This window comes from Stomoxys calcitrans, chromosome 1, assembly GCF_963082655.1.
Source record: "Stomoxys calcitrans chromosome 1, idStoCalc2.1, whole genome shotgun sequence".
Taxonomy (NCBI): domain Eukaryota; kingdom Metazoa; phylum Arthropoda; class Insecta; order Diptera; family Muscidae; genus Stomoxys; species Stomoxys calcitrans.
Genome location: NC_081552.1, coordinates 194982768 through 194999807, shown reverse-complemented (window position 1 = coordinate 194999807; position 17040 = coordinate 194982768). Strand labels below are relative to the sequence as shown.

At 43.9% G+C, this 17040-nt stretch overlaps 2 protein-coding genes across 2 annotated transcripts; one reads left to right on the top strand and one right to left on the bottom strand.

The window, feature by feature from the left end:
- The first annotated feature begins 321 nt into the window (after positions 1 to 321).
- LOC106086780 (uncharacterized) lies at positions 322 to 11769 on the top strand. Its single transcript, XM_013251581.2, has 2 exons — positions 322 to 2056; positions 11444 to 11769. The coding sequence occupies exons 1-2, from the start codon at positions 322 to 324 to the stop codon at positions 11554 to 11556; spliced, it is 1848 nt and encodes a 615-aa protein (XP_013107035.2). The 3' UTR covers positions 11557 to 11769.
- LOC106086782 (polyisoprenoid diphosphate/phosphate phosphohydrolase PLPP6) lies at positions 11687 to 12590 on the bottom strand. The gene has a single exon (XM_013251582.2). It carries the CDS (start codon positions 12493 to 12495, stop codon positions 11869 to 11871), a length of 627 nt encoding a protein of 208 aa, XP_013107036.2. The 5' UTR covers positions 12496 to 12590; the 3' UTR covers positions 11687 to 11868.
- Positions 12591 to 17040: the final 4450 nt, after the last annotated feature.

The window sequence follows — 17040 nt, the reverse complement described above, 5'->3', positions numbered from 1 at the left end:
ATCCAGCCATATCTCGCACCTTCATACCAAGAGTGAGCCCCATGTGAAATTCCAAGTTTGTAGGTTCAGCCGTTTCGTCTGGGCGAATATTAGTCTGTAACACTAATTTTTCATATATACAGAAGGTAGAAGAGGATAATCATTGCACCTTTGCTATAGGGTGCTTTTGCATCGAACATGTTTATTGCTTTGTTAATTTTTGGTTTTTTTTTTTATATCTCCGTACTTTATATTCAACGATGTTCGCTTAAGCTCAGAATAAATTCAAAACTAAACAGACAACGCAGTGCACGTCGGAAAGCTTTTCGATTAAAAGCAAAAATGTTAGCAGAGACTATCTTAAATTTTGAAATGTTGCTGGAGAACGTTGACATTGCCGGTCATATAATGCAATACCTTAATTATGATGATCACTTGAGCATATCACGTGTTTGCAAGAAATTTGAAAATATCATTATCAACTATATATGGAAGTGGAAATATCGTCAAGTGGAAGTGATTAAAAAACCATGGATAAGCATGATCGCCAACCATCAAAATACTAACATGACAACGACAGTGAATCAAGAGGCAACGATCAATCGGCTAGGTGAAAATTGGCAATTCATGAGAACAGAAGAATTCGATGAATTTTTACAACTGAATACCGCAAATATTGAAAATCTACAGTTTTGGTGCAAATTTGGCTTTAGTGAGGAGCATAACTACCTGGGAGTGGAGCTATCCAAGGAATTGCCCAAATTAACTTCGCTTAGTTTCTATGGAGTCATATTGGCGAATTATGAATTGAAAATAATAGCCCAAAATTGCCCACTGCTAAATGCCTTGGTGCTGGAGGATTGTGTGAATGCACGAAAACAAATTCTGGTTCTGGGCCATGATGTGAATGTGCAAACGATTGCGAGTATGAAGCGTTTAAAAAGTTTCACATTGAAAAATAATTGCATTTACAAAGCCGATATGCATGTCTACAATTATAGGCATATCAGAGATATTTTAAAAAAATTATTGATTGAAAAGCTGCATTTAAATGTGGCCATATATTCTGATGAGGATGGCTATAATTGCAAAGATTATAGAGTCGATAACAGCGCAGAAAAAGATGAAATGTTTGTACAGAATGAGGTATGCCAAGAGCTGGAAATTGGTCAGTTTTTAAGAAATGAAGACTTGCAAGATTTCTCCACATGTTTTTTAAACAAATATCCTAAACTGCTTAAGCTATCAATTGGCGGTTATATGTTTTCTTCTGTTATAAGCGTGGATCAAGAGTTTTACAAACTAATTTCAAAAAAGTTAACGAAATTAGAGGTTTTAAAAATAAGTGGTTGCATGCTTAAGGATTTTGTGGCCCTTCCCAACTTGCAGCAACTTGTGTTAGAGGCCTGCAAAGGTCTAAATTGGACTCATCTTACGACAATGCTCAATGAGATGCAGTTGAGATCGTTCACTTCGCATCGTACCAAATATTTCGGACTTCCCACCATATTGCAGTTCTCACCAACCCTAGAAAGCCTAGATTTGGATGTGGAAGGCAATGAATTTTTGCAGATTTTCAAGCAACGACTTCCCAAAGTAAAATCTTTGCTCTGGCATAACGACTTTCAACAGAATGTGCAGAATATCAACAAATGCCTGCCAAATATAGAAATATTGCAGATATCCGATAATTGTTGTGACCTGGAAGAATTGCTTCAACTGAACTCTTTGCATACCTTAACTTTTCACAAATGCTCTAGAATTTGTGACTTCTTAAAACTCCTCACACATCCAACATTAAAATATCTCACGGTGGAGAACTACGTAGACGAAATACAGGATATAGCCAAGATCAGCAGCAAGCACACAAATGTCTCACATGTAAAAGTGCCACTAAACCTTTTTAAAATTTTACAAGATTTTTGGCTTGATTTGCTGTCATCAAACCGCCACTTGATTCTGACCGTAACTCTAAACTATGATAGACCAGTGGATGAAGAGTTTGTGCTACAATTGGTGAATAGTAAAAAGTTTCCCACCACAATAAAAGCTATACAAATTTGTGGATTAAATATTGGTAAGGAAATTATTGCAAACCGATTAAAACCATTTTTATACCCACCACCATAGGATGGAGGTATACTATTCTAGTCATTCCGTTTGTAACAACTCGAAATATTGATCTGGGACCCCATAAAGTATATATATTCTGGATTGTCTCGATATTCTGATTCGATCTAGCCGTCCGTTTGTCGAAATCACGATAGCGGCCGAACGCGTAAAGCTAGCCGAAATTTTGCACATATACCTAATATTAACGTAGATCGTTAGGGATTGCAAATGGGCCATATCGGTTCAGATTTAGATATAGCTTCCATATAAATCGATCTCCCGATTTGACTCCCTGGAAGACGCAATTGTTGTCCGATTTGGCGGAAATTTTGAACATAGTGTTCTGTTATGACTTCCAACAACTGTGCCAATAAAGGTCCAAATCGGCCAAGAACCTGATATAGCTCCCATTTAAACCGATCTCCCGCCCCTGGAAGCCGCAATTTTTGTCCGATTTGGCAGAAATTTTGAACATTGTGTTCTATGGCTTCCAACAACTGTGTCAAGTACAGTCCAAATCGGTCGATTATCTGATATAGCTCCCATATAAACCTATCTCCCGATTTGACTTCTTGAGATCCTGGAAGCCGCAATTTTTATCCGATTTGGCGGAAATTTTGCACATAGTCTTTTATGATTGCCAATAACTGTGCCAAGTACCGTTTAAATCTGTCTATAATCTGATATAGCTCCCATATAAACCTATCTCCCGAATTGACTTCTTGAGCCCCTGGAATCCACAATTTTTGTCTGATTTGGCTGAAATTTTGCACAGTGTTCTATTATGACACTCATCAACTGCGATAAGTACGGTCCAAATCGGTCTATAACCAGATATACCTCCCACATTTTAGCAGAATCCATGATGGTGAGTTCCCAAGATTCGGCCCGGTCGAACTTAGCACCCCTTTACTTGTTTATCTTATAAAGGGTGATTTTTTTGAGGTTAGGATTTTCATGCATTAGTATTTGACAGATCACGTGGGATTTCAGACATGGTGTCAAAGAGAAAGATGCTCAGTATGCTTTGACATTTCATCATGAATAGACTTACTAACGAGCAACGCTTGCAAATCATTGAATTTTATTACCAAAATCAGTGTTCGGTTCGAAATGTGTTCATTCACCGTAACGTTGCGTCCAACAGCATCTTTGAAAAAATACGGTCCAATGATTCCACCAGCGTACAAACCACACCAAACAGTGCATTTTTCGGGATGCATGGGCAGTTCTTGAACGGCTTCTGGTTGCTCTTCACTCCAAATGCGGCAATTTTGCTTATTTACGTAGCCATTCAACCAGAAATGAGCCTCATCGCTGAACAAAATTTGTCAAAATTTGAACACATTTCGAACCGAACACTGATTTTGGTAATAAAATTCAATGATTTGCAAGCGTTGCTCGTTAGTAAGTCTATTCATGATGAAATGTCAAAGCATACTGAGCATCTTTCTCTTTGACACCATGTCTGAAATCCCACGTGATCTGTCAAATACTAATGCATGAAAATCCTAACCTCAAAAAAATCACCCTTTAGTTAAAAAACAGTTGCTGCGAACCCTACTTGATCCTCAATAGAAATTTCAAAAACGGCACAATCCCAAGTGAAGTGAAAATCGATTTGAGCGAATTTTCGTTTCGTATTAGGGTCAATCAACGCCACCTTCGTGACTTCTGACACGATTAGGGCAATATGGGTGTCGAATAAAGTGTAATTAAGAGTAGAGCAGAAATCGGGTATCTAAATTTGAAGCCAAGTGTCTGATTGCCTAGGTTAGGTTAAAGTGGCAGTCTGCCATCAGACTCACTTAGATGTTTCCGTCCATTGGGATACTACAGGAACAGTAGAAGGAGGATGACTTATAGTTCTTATCGTTGAACCTCAAGTAATACAATAAGATTACCATGGCGGCAAAACGTGCTTCCTGGAAGCTTTTCTGCGAACAGGTCGATAGCGTTAATGACGCCGCCAAGATAAAAAAGTTTCTCTCAAAAACCCATGTCCAAACTGAAACTTTAGTAGACGACATGGGAGTGAGAGCAGAGACAACGGAGGACATGTTGAGGCTTTAATGAAAACCCATTTTCCACAGGATACGAAGAGACTCACGGAGACACCGGAATAATTACGTTGATCGAAGGTTTATAATTTCGGAATTAATGGTGAAGGAATCCTTGAGGAGCTTCAAACCATTTAAATCACCCGGACCTGATGGAATATTTCCGGCGATACTACAGAAAGAGGGAGACTATCTGACGCCTCGTCTGGCCAAAATTTTCACAGCGTGCCTAGGACGTGCATATATTCCGAAAGCCTGGCAGTAGGCAAGGGTGGTGTTTATAACCTAGCCCAGCAAGGCAGTTATGCGACACCAAAGGCCTACAGACCCATAAGCCTTACGTCCTTTCTACTCAAAACCATGGAACGTATTGTGGACACCATGATAAAGAGTAGGACATCCAGCGAACTGCTCAAATACAAACAGCAAGCCTATGTCAAGGGAAGTTCGGTGGAGACTGCCCTGCACGAGGTTGTGCATAAAATAGAAGAATCCTTCGATGCCAAAACGTACACCCTGGCGGTATGCTTTGAAATCGAGGACGCTTTTAACAATGTGCGGGCCGACACACTGATCCAATTCGAAAGGGTCCTGCAAATGGCATATGACTGGGCTAAACCCATACAAGACTGAAATATACCTGTTCACGAAAAAGACGAAGGTGGGCCAATTTAACGCACCACGTTTCCTCAATATGACGATGTCAATATCTGACAAGGTCAAATACTTAGGTGTGATCTTGGACAGGATACGGAATTGGAACTGTCACATTCAGGAGCGTACTGAGAAGGCTTACAGATGTTAGACACTATGTAGACGGGTGCGTAGGCTCGAAATGGGGCCTGAATCCGAGGATAGTAAACTGGCTCCACCGCAGCGTGATTAGACCAACACTTACTTACGCCTCAGTAGTTTGGTGGATTGCTATAGAGAAAAAGTGCAGCATAAGGACCATACAACAGGTTCAGAGAACATGTTGTCTTGACATAGGCGGAGCGATGAGGACCACGCCCAATAGGGCACTGGAGACTATTCTAGATATCCGAACCATTGACATACAGATTAAGTGTGAGGCAGCCACTGCGGCTGTCAGACTTGAGGATGGGAGCAGCTCATACCATCGCGGTATAATCGAGGCGACGATAGGAAACCTGGAAGGAAGGGAAGAGGTTTTCGATCGGATACCTGAGATGAACCTTGAAGTCGAATGCGAGACATTGCAGTCTTGGATTGACGGAACCCTTGTATTGCCATCTGGAAGATCATGTTACACGGATGGATCAAATCTAGAGGACAGAGTTGGCTTGGGGTCTACATTGAGAGCCCTGGGGGTCTACATTTTAGACTGCCTGACCATAATACGGTCCTGCAAGAGGAGATACGGGCGATCACGGAATGCGTGAAATGGTGTGGTGCTAACGCGATGACGTTGAGTGTGAACATCTTTATCGACAGTAACATTGCAATAAGGCCAATAACAACCAGGATGGTTAGGTCACGAACAGTCTTGCAGTGTAAGAAGGAGATTAACGTCTTCTCTGAGGATGGCAAAATCCGCATCGTTTGGGTGCCGGGCCATAACAGAGTAAATGGAAATGAAAGGGCAGACGATTTGGCGGTGAAGGCCAGAGGACTGCCATCAATAAACTTGGTTAAACCGAAGCCTTTCGGATCGACGCAGTCCCAGTTATATATATAGAGCATTTCCTTTGTCATTGCCCGGCTTTCGCGTCTAAAAGATACCGGCTCTTAGGTGGGGACACAATACCAGACATGGACCAACTTAGGGGAGTGGTATTGAAAACAATTAAGGATTTTGTAAGTAGCACGGAATTCCTAAATTAAAATTTTCTTTTTCGAGGTTACTTTAAGAACTATTTCTTAGAGCGCACAACAAGCCGATTACTGGTTTAGGTGTATGTCCATAGTGGCATGGGGCGGATTAATATCTGCACCCTCTTTTCAACCTAACCTACAGTTGAACCATCCAGATCGCTTTAAAAAGCTCAGCAACATGCGAATGTTCCCATCATTGGCAGACGCGTTTCTGGGCTGATAAGACTCTCGTCAGTGACTGGTGTATCATATGTTAATTGTCCTATTTTAGCTTAGATTTTTTGCATTTATGCCTATGAGAAATCTACGCATGCAGATAAGTTGTGGATGCCAATTTCTTTTCTTCAATTCCTAAAACAATTTCTCCTTCCTAAAACACATTCTCGTGGTCATTTAAGCTCGAATAACGCGAAAAGAATGAGAAGATGTTTAAGTAACCGGCTCTAGTAGCCAGAACAGACAAAGATGATAATGAATGAACAATCAGAGCACGAGGTAGTGCTTAGAAAATGAAAACAGCTTTTGGTGGTGGATGTTTCTCAATATAGAAACGAGAAGCTCGTTTCAAAACAATAAAACCGCCACAATTGATGGTGGGTGAATTGTTGTTGCTGTTGACTGGCGATGCTACTCACGATGGCGTTAAAACAATAGAGGATGCAGCAGCCTGCATTAGGTAGGTATGGAGATGAGAATTGAAGTTGTTTGAGAAGATAGGGCGCAGAAAACTGACTCGCATGATTAGAATTCACATAAGCACCAATGCTTAAAATCTAAGCTTAAAATGAAACTGTTTGCCGGTCAGACGGACGGATACGATACGCTAGGCACTGACGAAGATATTGCCCGTCCAGAAACGCGTCTGCCAATGGTATGATATCTACGCTCAATTGTCTGATAACTGACCATTTCATCATTTCATAAAAACAATTTCTTCTTCGTAACACACATTCAAGTGGCCATTTAAGCTCGAATAACGCATAAATAATGATTCATTCAAATTACCGGCTCTAGTAGCCAGAACAAACAGACAAAGATGATGAACAGCCAGAGAACGGGGTAGTGCTTAGAAACTAATAACAGCTTTCAGTGGCTGTTGTTTCTAAATATAGAAACGAGAAGCTCGTTTCAAAGCAATAAAGCCCCCACAATTGATGGTGAATTATTTTTGTTGTTGGTTGGCGATGGTAGTCACAATTACGTTGGATGTACCAGCCTTCATAAGGTTAGGGTTGGTCAACTCCATATAAAAACCAATAAAAGGGTGTTAAGTTCGGCCGGGCCAAATCTTATATACCCTCCACCATGGATCGCATTTGTCAAGTTCTTTGAATGACATTTTCAAACAGAAAAACATCAGTTATAGAAAAACACCGCCTCCAAAATTTCAGGCAAATGGAGTAATAATTGCGACCTCAGAAAGCTCAAGAACTCAAACTGTGAGATTGGTTTATATGGCAGCTATATCAGGATATATACCGATTTAGACCATACTTGGAACAGTTGTTGAAAGTCATACCAATACGACAAGTGCAAAATTTCAATCATGTTGGATAAGAATTACGCCCTATAGAAGCTCAAGAATTCTAATCAGGAGATCGGTTCATATGGCGGCTACATCAAGTTATGGACTGATTTAGACTGTACTTGGCTCAGTTGTTGGAAGTCATACAAGAACACTGCAAATGCAAAATTTCAGCCAAATCGGATAAGAATTGTGCAGTCTAGAAACTCTAGAAGTGAAGGCCCAAGGTCAGTTTATATGACAGCTATATCAGATTATCAATCGATTTAGACCATACCTGGCACAGTTGTCAGAAGTGACACCAAAACACCACGTGCAAAATTTCCACCAAGTCGGATATGAATTGCGCCCTCTAGAAACTCACGAAGTCAAGACCCAAGATCGGTTTATATGGCAGCTATATCAAAACATGGACCAATTTGGCCCATTTACAATCCTAACCGACTTACACAAGCGCCTAGTTTTACTCCTTCGAAAGTTAACGTGCTTTCGACAGACGGGCGGGCAGATGGACAGAGAGACGGACGGGCGGACGGACAGACATATGGACGGACATTGGACTTTATGGGTTCTTAGATGCATATTTCGAGATGTTACAAACGGAATGACAAAATTAGTATACCCCCCCATCCTATGGTAGAGGGTATAAAAACAAGCTAATGCTGAACGCCTGAGTTCAAAACCTGGCGAGAACATTAGAAAACATTTTCAGCGGTGTTTTTTCCCTCCTAATGCTGGAAACATTTGTGAGGTACTATGCCATGTAAAAATTTCTCTCCAAAGAGGCGTCGTACTGCTGCACGCTGTTCGGACTCGGCTATAAAAAGGAGATCTCTTATCATTGAGCTTAACATTGGATCGGACTGCACTCACTGATATGTGAGAAATTTGCCCCTCTTCTTTAGTGGAATGTTCATGCGCAAAATTTGAATTTTGGTTTGGTTGTTGCCCTTGTCGGTGAAGGAATCGATCGGGTTGATCCGGTACGTACAACCGGTTGCCATGGGATTAATCCTAGTCGATTAATCCTAGGTTAGGTTTGAGTGGCAGTTTGCCATCAGACTCACTTAGACGTTTTCGTCCATTGTGATACCACACAACTTAAAAACTAGCGAACGTTCACATCTGCTAAATCAGACAGGTATTCAAAGAAATGAGAACCTAAAGCGGAACTCCTTCTGACTGCTGGTGCGGGACACACAAATAAAATGTGTTCTATAGTCTCTTCTTGTTCGACGTCCTCACAGCTTCTGCAAAAGTCGCTGCTGGCAAACTTCAGTCTGTCAGCATGTTTTCCGATTAGACAGTTACCTGTCATGACGGACACAATGACTGAGACGTCTGCTCTAGCCAATGACAGCAAAACAGTAGACCTCTTCAAGTCTAGATTAGGCCACATTCTTTTAGAATGCTCAAGCCCCCACTTTGTAACCATCTTTCATTCGTTGTCCTTCGGGCCTGGTCCTGAAAACTTAGCTTACATGTCGCTAGAGGCATACCCACAGATTCTTGTATCTCTGGAATGTGTAGGGTAGTTCCGAGTCTCGCAAGTTCGCCCGCTTTACAATTCCCTGGGATATCTCTGTGGCCCGGCACCCAGAACAGGTGAATTTTGAACTGTTCAGCCATCTCGTTGAAAGATCTGTTGTTGTTGTTGTAGCAGTTTATTGTGTTCTATCTTTCGTCTGCTTGATTCTGTTGAGTGTCAAGACCCATGAACTCTGCGACTAAGATAGGTGTCCACAGGGATCTGGGTCTGAGTCGAGTGGGTCTGGCCGGGCAGTTAAACAGTTGACGTGTATCGTGCGGTCCCTGGGTTCGATCGGGACATCTTGCACGTCGGCATCAATCCTAGCTCTGTGGGAATTGAGGCAGCTGCATCTGCCGGAACGTAATTGAGCCAGAACTACTCTGGTTTACCGGGGGAGGTCGATTTCTTCGGGGGCAATGGGTGGCGGTCATTCTCCAAGGACTATATTCACCCGGTAGCCAATTGCCGCATCTGCTACCGTGTCTGCATGGATGTTGTTTAGACCCGCTTGATATGCCGCTTGATCTAGAGGTTCTATCTTGTAGCGCTGAACCTCACGCTCTAGATCGTGTAGATCTACCTTAAGACTTCTGGGCGGTGGATATCTATCCACAAGATGATGATTTGGATGGTTTCTGCGATAACAGCCTAAAAGGTATTGCTTGGACAGCATGTAGTTATGTCTTCGCACTGGTGCTGCCAGCAAGTGACTTGAGGACCTTGTTTCTACTTTTGACTTTATCGCAGATTACTGTGAGGAGAATGTGTAAGAGCTGTCAAATGTGACGCCAAGTATTTAGGGACACTTGATGGTCGGAATCATTTCTCCATCGACCATCACAGTCAGCTCAGTATTCACCTCACGCGTATTTGTAGTGAACAGTGTGGCTCAAGATTTGGTGGCGGATATCTTCAGATTTCTTGCAGCGAAATATGAGGCAAGCTCGTTGAGGTAGACGTTCAATCTATCGTAGATGTCATCAATGGGTGGGGGGGCCTGATGCCATGATCGTACAATCGTCCGCATATGATACGATCTCTATGCCGTCTGGAGGGGGTGGAATAGAGGATAGGTAGAGGTTAAACAGTGCCGGAGATATCACCCCACCTTGGGGAACTCCCTATTTCACTCTACGGTGTTTCGACTTCTTATCCCTTCCACAAATGACTGGCGACCACACATATAATTCGCGACCCATCGTTTCAGGCGTGGCTGGAGGGACGTGTTGGCGATGTCCTCAAATAATTTGGCATGGCAGACCGTGTCGAATGCCTTCGATAGGTCCAGTGCCACGAGGACCGTCCTATCACATGGCCTGGGCTAATTGCGTACAACCGGCTGTCATGGGATTGAAGAAATTGACCTTCCTCCGCAAACCATGGTAGTTCTGGCTCAATTACGTTCCGGCAGATGCAGCCGCCTCAATCCCTACAGAGCAAGGATTGATGCAGACGTGCAAGATATATGTCCCGATTGTGACCAGGGACCACACGACACAAATCACCTGTTTACCTGCCAAGCCAGAATCACTCGACTCAGGTCCAGATCCCTCTGGACGCACCCCATCTTAGTCGCAGAGTTTCTGGATCTGGACACTCAACAGATTCAAGCAGCCGAAAGATAGAACCCAACAAACTGGGTAAACAACTTTGTGTGGCTTCGTTAGCAAGACGTACCTATCCCAATACGGGATAGCTGTGAGCACCACACAAGCTGGAACATTGAGGTCCGATCTGTGTGGTGTTCTTTGCGGTCACGAAAAGCTTAGCTGCGAGCTAGCGGGCGCGTCCACAGGTTGTGGATAGTGGAATGCTCCATACGGAGTAGCTGCAACGTCAATCGCGGGCAATCAGCGGTATCGAGCGGAGAGTCTCAAATACTGAGTGCCTAGGATGCTCGATATGACAAGGCGAGTTATTGGCGCCTTTAAATAACCCCGCGGCGATCGGTCCTTTGGACCGGAACGAGTTTGCTCATCTGCAGGAGCTTGACGAGGATTGCCACTTCCACATGAAAATGTGGTTACAACAACAACATTACTATTTGATATAGCTATTTCACTTTCACTTCACTACTTTGGGCGACCAGGTAGCCGAGTTGTAGCGTGCTTAGATTACCAATGCAGGGGTCGTGGGTTCGATTCCCGCCAGAAGCCTTGGTCTGTCGCTACTGTGGTATCACAATGGACATAAAATTGTCTAAGTGAGTCTGTAAAGGACTGCCACTCTTACCTTACCTTACCTAGCTACTTCACTTATTTGATCGTTCGGGTTTTACTGTCTCGCATACAATTACAACTTAGTATTTTCAAGTTTGTTAGAGTGTCCATCACTGATTAAGACCTTGAACAAGTGCAGAAATGCTGAATATTTATTTATCTTCTTTTATATTTTCCTTAGACTGTGCAGATCTGAAGAACTATTTTGGCACAATGATGAAGAAAATTGAAGTGGTCTCTACTATATTATTGCCGTCACCGAAACAATTGACTATGGTACTATGCGAGAGATGACAAGTTAAAAAGAAACACCGACACAAGTGCATTCACATGAATACGAGTAATTCTATAAATATTAATGAATAATAGAAAGATCGCAATGAGAAAAAAATTGAAAGGCAAAAGGAAAAAAGTTGAAAAGCAGTCTCTGTGAAATATTACCAGTAGTATTTATTTTCTTGTATCATTTTCTTGTTTACATTAGTAATAAATTGTTTTTTTATGAAACTCTACATTTTTTTATGAAACTCTACTTTAGAAGAAATTGATTTTATGTACAAGGTCAAATGTGTAAAAAGCAAAAGAATATCGCTTCGCTGTAATCTCTCATTCATCTTCACCTCCTGGCAAATTATCATTGGACATTGAGCTAATAATACTTTGGGCAGCATCTTTTCCAATCCACAAAATGCAGATAACACCAGCCTCCAGGCAACCGACTACAACGCCGACCAAAACATCTAGGATGTAGTGTCGCTGAATAATGATGCGAGATAAACATACCGCGGTGCACCATGCCAGCAAAGGCATCCACCAAATGGCCGATATGGGACTTAAATAAATAAAGAACATGGTGACAAACACAGCCCTTGAGGCATGGCCGGAGGGAAAGCTAAACTTATCGGGGCCAATTGTCATCATGTCAGTACAGGGTGTCGGCCTTCGTCGCCTAAATGCAGCTTTCATTACCGCTATTACTACAATATCAAATATAAGGCCGATCATCATGTTCAGTTGCGATTCATAGCGTTCCTTGTCATTTAGTAGCCATATGAGGGCTATCCAACATGCCAACCACACAATTCCATTGCATGAGATTTCCAGAGCTTTGCAGTGCGTTTTTAAAGATTTGAGTGATGTGGAACTGAGTAAATGGCCCACCACTTTTTTGGTTAACTTCTCATCTTGTTGTAGTATTGCATCTATGAACTTGGGCTTTTGTCTTTTCGCCATATTTTCTAAATAAGTTGATTAATTTTTTTTTTTTGCTTAGTTAATTGACTAGCTGTGTAAGGAACTTTGCATATGTGTGCGGATAAAAGTGACGAATGTATGGATAATTCAAAAATCATTGGCAAATGAATCAGCTGTTTATTGCTGTTATGCTGACGTAACTAAATAAACGCGTACAAATGTTGTTTTCACAAACATTAAATAAACTGAATCAGCCACCAAAGAATATTAAGGTGAGAATACGTTTTTTTTTAATATGCCATTTTGCAATGATTTATATGATCACCAAGCTGGACGGGGCCCGCTCCGCTGCACATTCTTTCACTATTTTATTTTGTTTGAGCTCTATACTGACACTGGCAGGAAATAAGTTGTTTTGGGCTGCTGGTACGACCATTCAGATATTTCGCCCCAATGTGGATATCATTTTCGTGCTCTACTCCCAAATACCTTTCATTTGAGCCTTATATTGCTGTGGTCGGTAAATATATCCGGTGTGGGGGTGTTTTGGGGGTGAAGTGAACGCCCATATATCAGATTAGTGATTTAGTCTCAAATACCTTTCATTTGAGCCACATATTCCATTTGGAGGGTTTTGATAGGTGGCGCGCCCCCGTAGATATTCCACCCTACATAAGGATACCATATTTCTGTTATGAGTTATTATTGGGTTGCCCAAAATGTAATTGCGGATTTTTCATATAGTCGGCGTTGACAAATTTTTTCACAGCTTGTGACTCTGTAATTGCATTCTTTCTTCTGTCAGTTATCAGCTGTAACTTTTAGCTTGCTTTAGAAAAAAAGTTTAAAAAAGTATATTTGATTAAAGTTCATTCTAAGTTTTATTAAAAATGCATTTACTTTCTTTTAAAAAATCCGCAATTACTTTTTGGGCAACCCAATATAAACTAACCAAATTTCGCTTAAATCGCCCCACTAATCTCCGAGATCTGACATTTTTGAAATAGGGCAAAAGGAGGATGCTCCCATTAAAGTTTGGATGTTAGATCTACTTCATATTCTTGATTTTGGTGGTGGATAAGAGTTGCCAAACCCTATGCCAGTTTGAGGGGTATGTTGTTGTTGTAGCAGTTTATTGAGTACTATCTTTCGTCTGCTTGATTCTGTTGAGTGTCAAGACCCAGGAACTCCGCAACTAAGATGGGGTGCGTCCACAGGGATCTGGGTCTGAGTCGAGTGGGTCTGGCTGGGCAGTTAAACAGGTGACGTGTATCGTGCGGTCCCTGGTTACAGTCGGGACATACATCTTGCACGTCGGCATCAATCCTAGCTCTGTGGGAATTGAGGCGGCTGCATCTGCCGGAACGTAATTGAGCCAGAATCACTCTGGTTTGCCGGGGGAGGTCGATTTCTTCGGGTGCAATGGGTGGCGGTCGTTCTCCAAGGACTACATTCACCCGGTAGCCAGTTAACGCGTCTGCTACCGTGTCTGCATGAATGTTGTTCAGACCCGCTTGATATGCCGCTTGATCTAGAGGTTCTCTCTTGTAGCGCTGGACCTCACGCTCTAGATCATGTAGATCTACCTTAAGGCTTCTGGGCGGTGGGTATCTATCCACAAGATGATGATTTGGATGATTTCTGCGATAACAGCCCAGAAGGTATTGCTTAGACAGCATGTAGTTATGTCTTCGCACTGGTAGGATCTTTGTCTCCTGGTGGAGGTGGTCCACATGAGAACTAAGGAGGCAGCCCGTCGCAGTTCGGAGGGCGGCATTCTGACAGATCTGAATATTATTCCACTGCGTGTCACAAAGCTGACGTGACCACACTGGCGCTGCATAACTTACCACAGACCGGCCAATTGCTTTATACGTGGTCAACAAGGTTTCTTTGTCTGCACCCCAAGTGCTGCCAGCGAGTGACTTGAGGACCTTGTTTCTACTTTTGACTTTATTGCAGATTGCTGTGGCATGTGGGGAGAAAGTGTAGGAGCTGTCAAATGTGACGCCAAGTATTTTGGGACACTTGATGGTCGGAATCAATTCTCCATCGACCATCACAGTCAGCTCAGAATTCACCTAACGCGTATTTGTAGTGAACAGTGTGGCTGAAGATTTGGTGGCGGATATCTTCAGATTTCTTGCAGCGAAATATGAGGCAAGCTCGTTGAGGTAGACGTTCAACCTATCGCAGATGTCATCAATGGGTGGGGGGCCTGATGCCAAGATCGTACAGTCGTCCGCATATGATACGATCTCTATGCCGTCTGGAGGAGGTGGGATGGAGGATAGGTAGAGGTTAAACAGAGTCGGAGATATCACCCCGCCTTGGGGAACTCCCTGTTTCACTCTACGGTGTTTTGACTTCTTATCCCTAAATTCCACAAATGACTGGCGGCCACACAGATAATTCGCGACCCAACGTTTAAGGCCTGGCTGGAGGGACGTGTTGGCGATGTCCTCAAATAATTTGGCATGGCTGACCGTGTCGAATGCCTTCGATAGGTCCAATGCCACGAAGACCGTCCTATCACATGGCCTGGGTTGATTGAAGCCACGGCAAATGTGTGTGGTGATGGCATGCAAAGCTGTTGTCGTGCTGTGCAGTCTCCGAAATCCGTGTTGATGCTCGGCGAATGGAAATTCTCCTACGAGGCTCGGGAGGAGTAATGTCTCAAGCGTCTTAGCCACTGGTGAGAGAAGGGAGATCGGTCTGTACGACTCCCCCAAACTCGGGTCTTTACCAGGCTTCAGTAGCGGGATCACTCTGCCCATTTTCCAGACATCGGGAACTATAAGAGTGTTCAAAGACAGGTTAAGGACAGTGGTAAGGTACTCAACTCCAGGTAAATCCAGATTCTTCAGCATCAGTGTAGAGATTCCGTCGGGGCCCAACGCCTTGGAAGATTTGGCGCCACGGATGACATTCGTAACTTCGCCCACGGTAAATTGTGATGGCTGTTCATCGGCTCGGAGACCACGAATACGGCGAATGGCTCTCCTCCTTGCCCTGTCTCTCTCGGGATGCACGATGAATTGACGGTTGAACAACCTGGCGCATCTCTTCGGATCAGTCACGGTTAACTCGCCAAAAGTGACTGAGGTCCTGTCGTCCCGTCTACCGGGGTTCGAGAGAGACTTAACAGTGGCCCACAATTTGCCTGCACCGGTGCCTAAGTTACATTGCTCCAAGTGTTCCAGCCACAAATTCCGCTTATGTTCGTTGACTACCCTGTTTATTTCCAGATTCAGCTCGCTGATTCTGGGGTTAGCGGGGTCCATAGCACGAATCCCATCACGCTCGTCTGCGAGTACCACTGCTTGCGCCGGGAAATTGGGTCGCACTTGCGGTATTCGACCGGCTGGTATAAAGCGAGCGGCTGCTGCGTTGATGATGTCTCGGAATTTCCTCTCGGCCACAAGCACATCAGAGGGGGGTGGCAGTTCATTGAAGCGGCGATTGGTATACTCCCTGAAGCCAGTCCAATTGGCCTTCTTGTAGTTGATGAACGTTCGGCGCTCAGAGGTTATGAAGTCGGGTGGTCGGTCGATGGTGAGGATTATGGGGAGGTGGTCTGACCCCAAAGAGATGACGGCTTGCCAGGATACGTCACTCAGGAGATCAGGGGATGCGATTGAGATGTCTGGCGAGCTGCTGCACCTCCTCGTAATCCTAGTGGGGGCATCCTCATTCACCGTGCAAAACGTGGAGCTATCTATCTGCTCTGCCAAAGCTATGCCACGCTGGTCGTTGCCTAGGGGAGAATGCCATGACGAGTGATGTGCATTGAAATCCCCCAGAACCAGACGACTATGGCCAGATAGCAACCCACTTATGTCGGGGCTGTAGGCCTGGCCATTAATCGGGACACAGCTGCCAACCGGCGGTATATACACGTTGTATATCTCTATCTCGGCAGTACCAGACCTGACTGCTACCCCCATACATTCCATGTATGGGTCACTAGCGTCAAGCGCAGGCGAGATAGGTCTATACTGCACGGAATGGTGTATAACGAAGGCCAATCCCCCACCTCCATTCCTTGAGCGATCCTTACGTAGCACATTGTAGCCGTGACAACTGTGCAAGCTGCAGGTGTTAGTCAGCTTTGTCTGCTGGATCGCTGCGACCGATATGTTCTTCCGACTCATAAAATCTACAATCTCATCAATCTTGCCTCGCAGTCCATTGCAGTTTAACTGCAGGAACGATACATTTCCCGACACTGGCCTAGCAATAGTAGGGCTAGGGTGCTGTCTTTGCATAAATTGCCGTACGGGAGAGGTCGGGGGGGTCACATAGTCCGACGACGAGGACGCCGAAGGCGACGACGGCGACGCTTGTGACCCACTGCTGGCTATGTTCGCACAGCACCTAGCGACATAGCCAGTATGACTATACTCCCGTAGCGAAGTTAGGCCAGAGCAAGAACGGAAATGTACCCACTCCAAGCACCTGTTACACCTCACCGACACTGACCGATGATGAAGGCGGTTCTGGCAAACGGAACAGAACCAGGGTCCGGGGTTCTTTTCAATCCCGGCACGGACCAAAAGCATACGGAGAAGGCACTCCGGGATG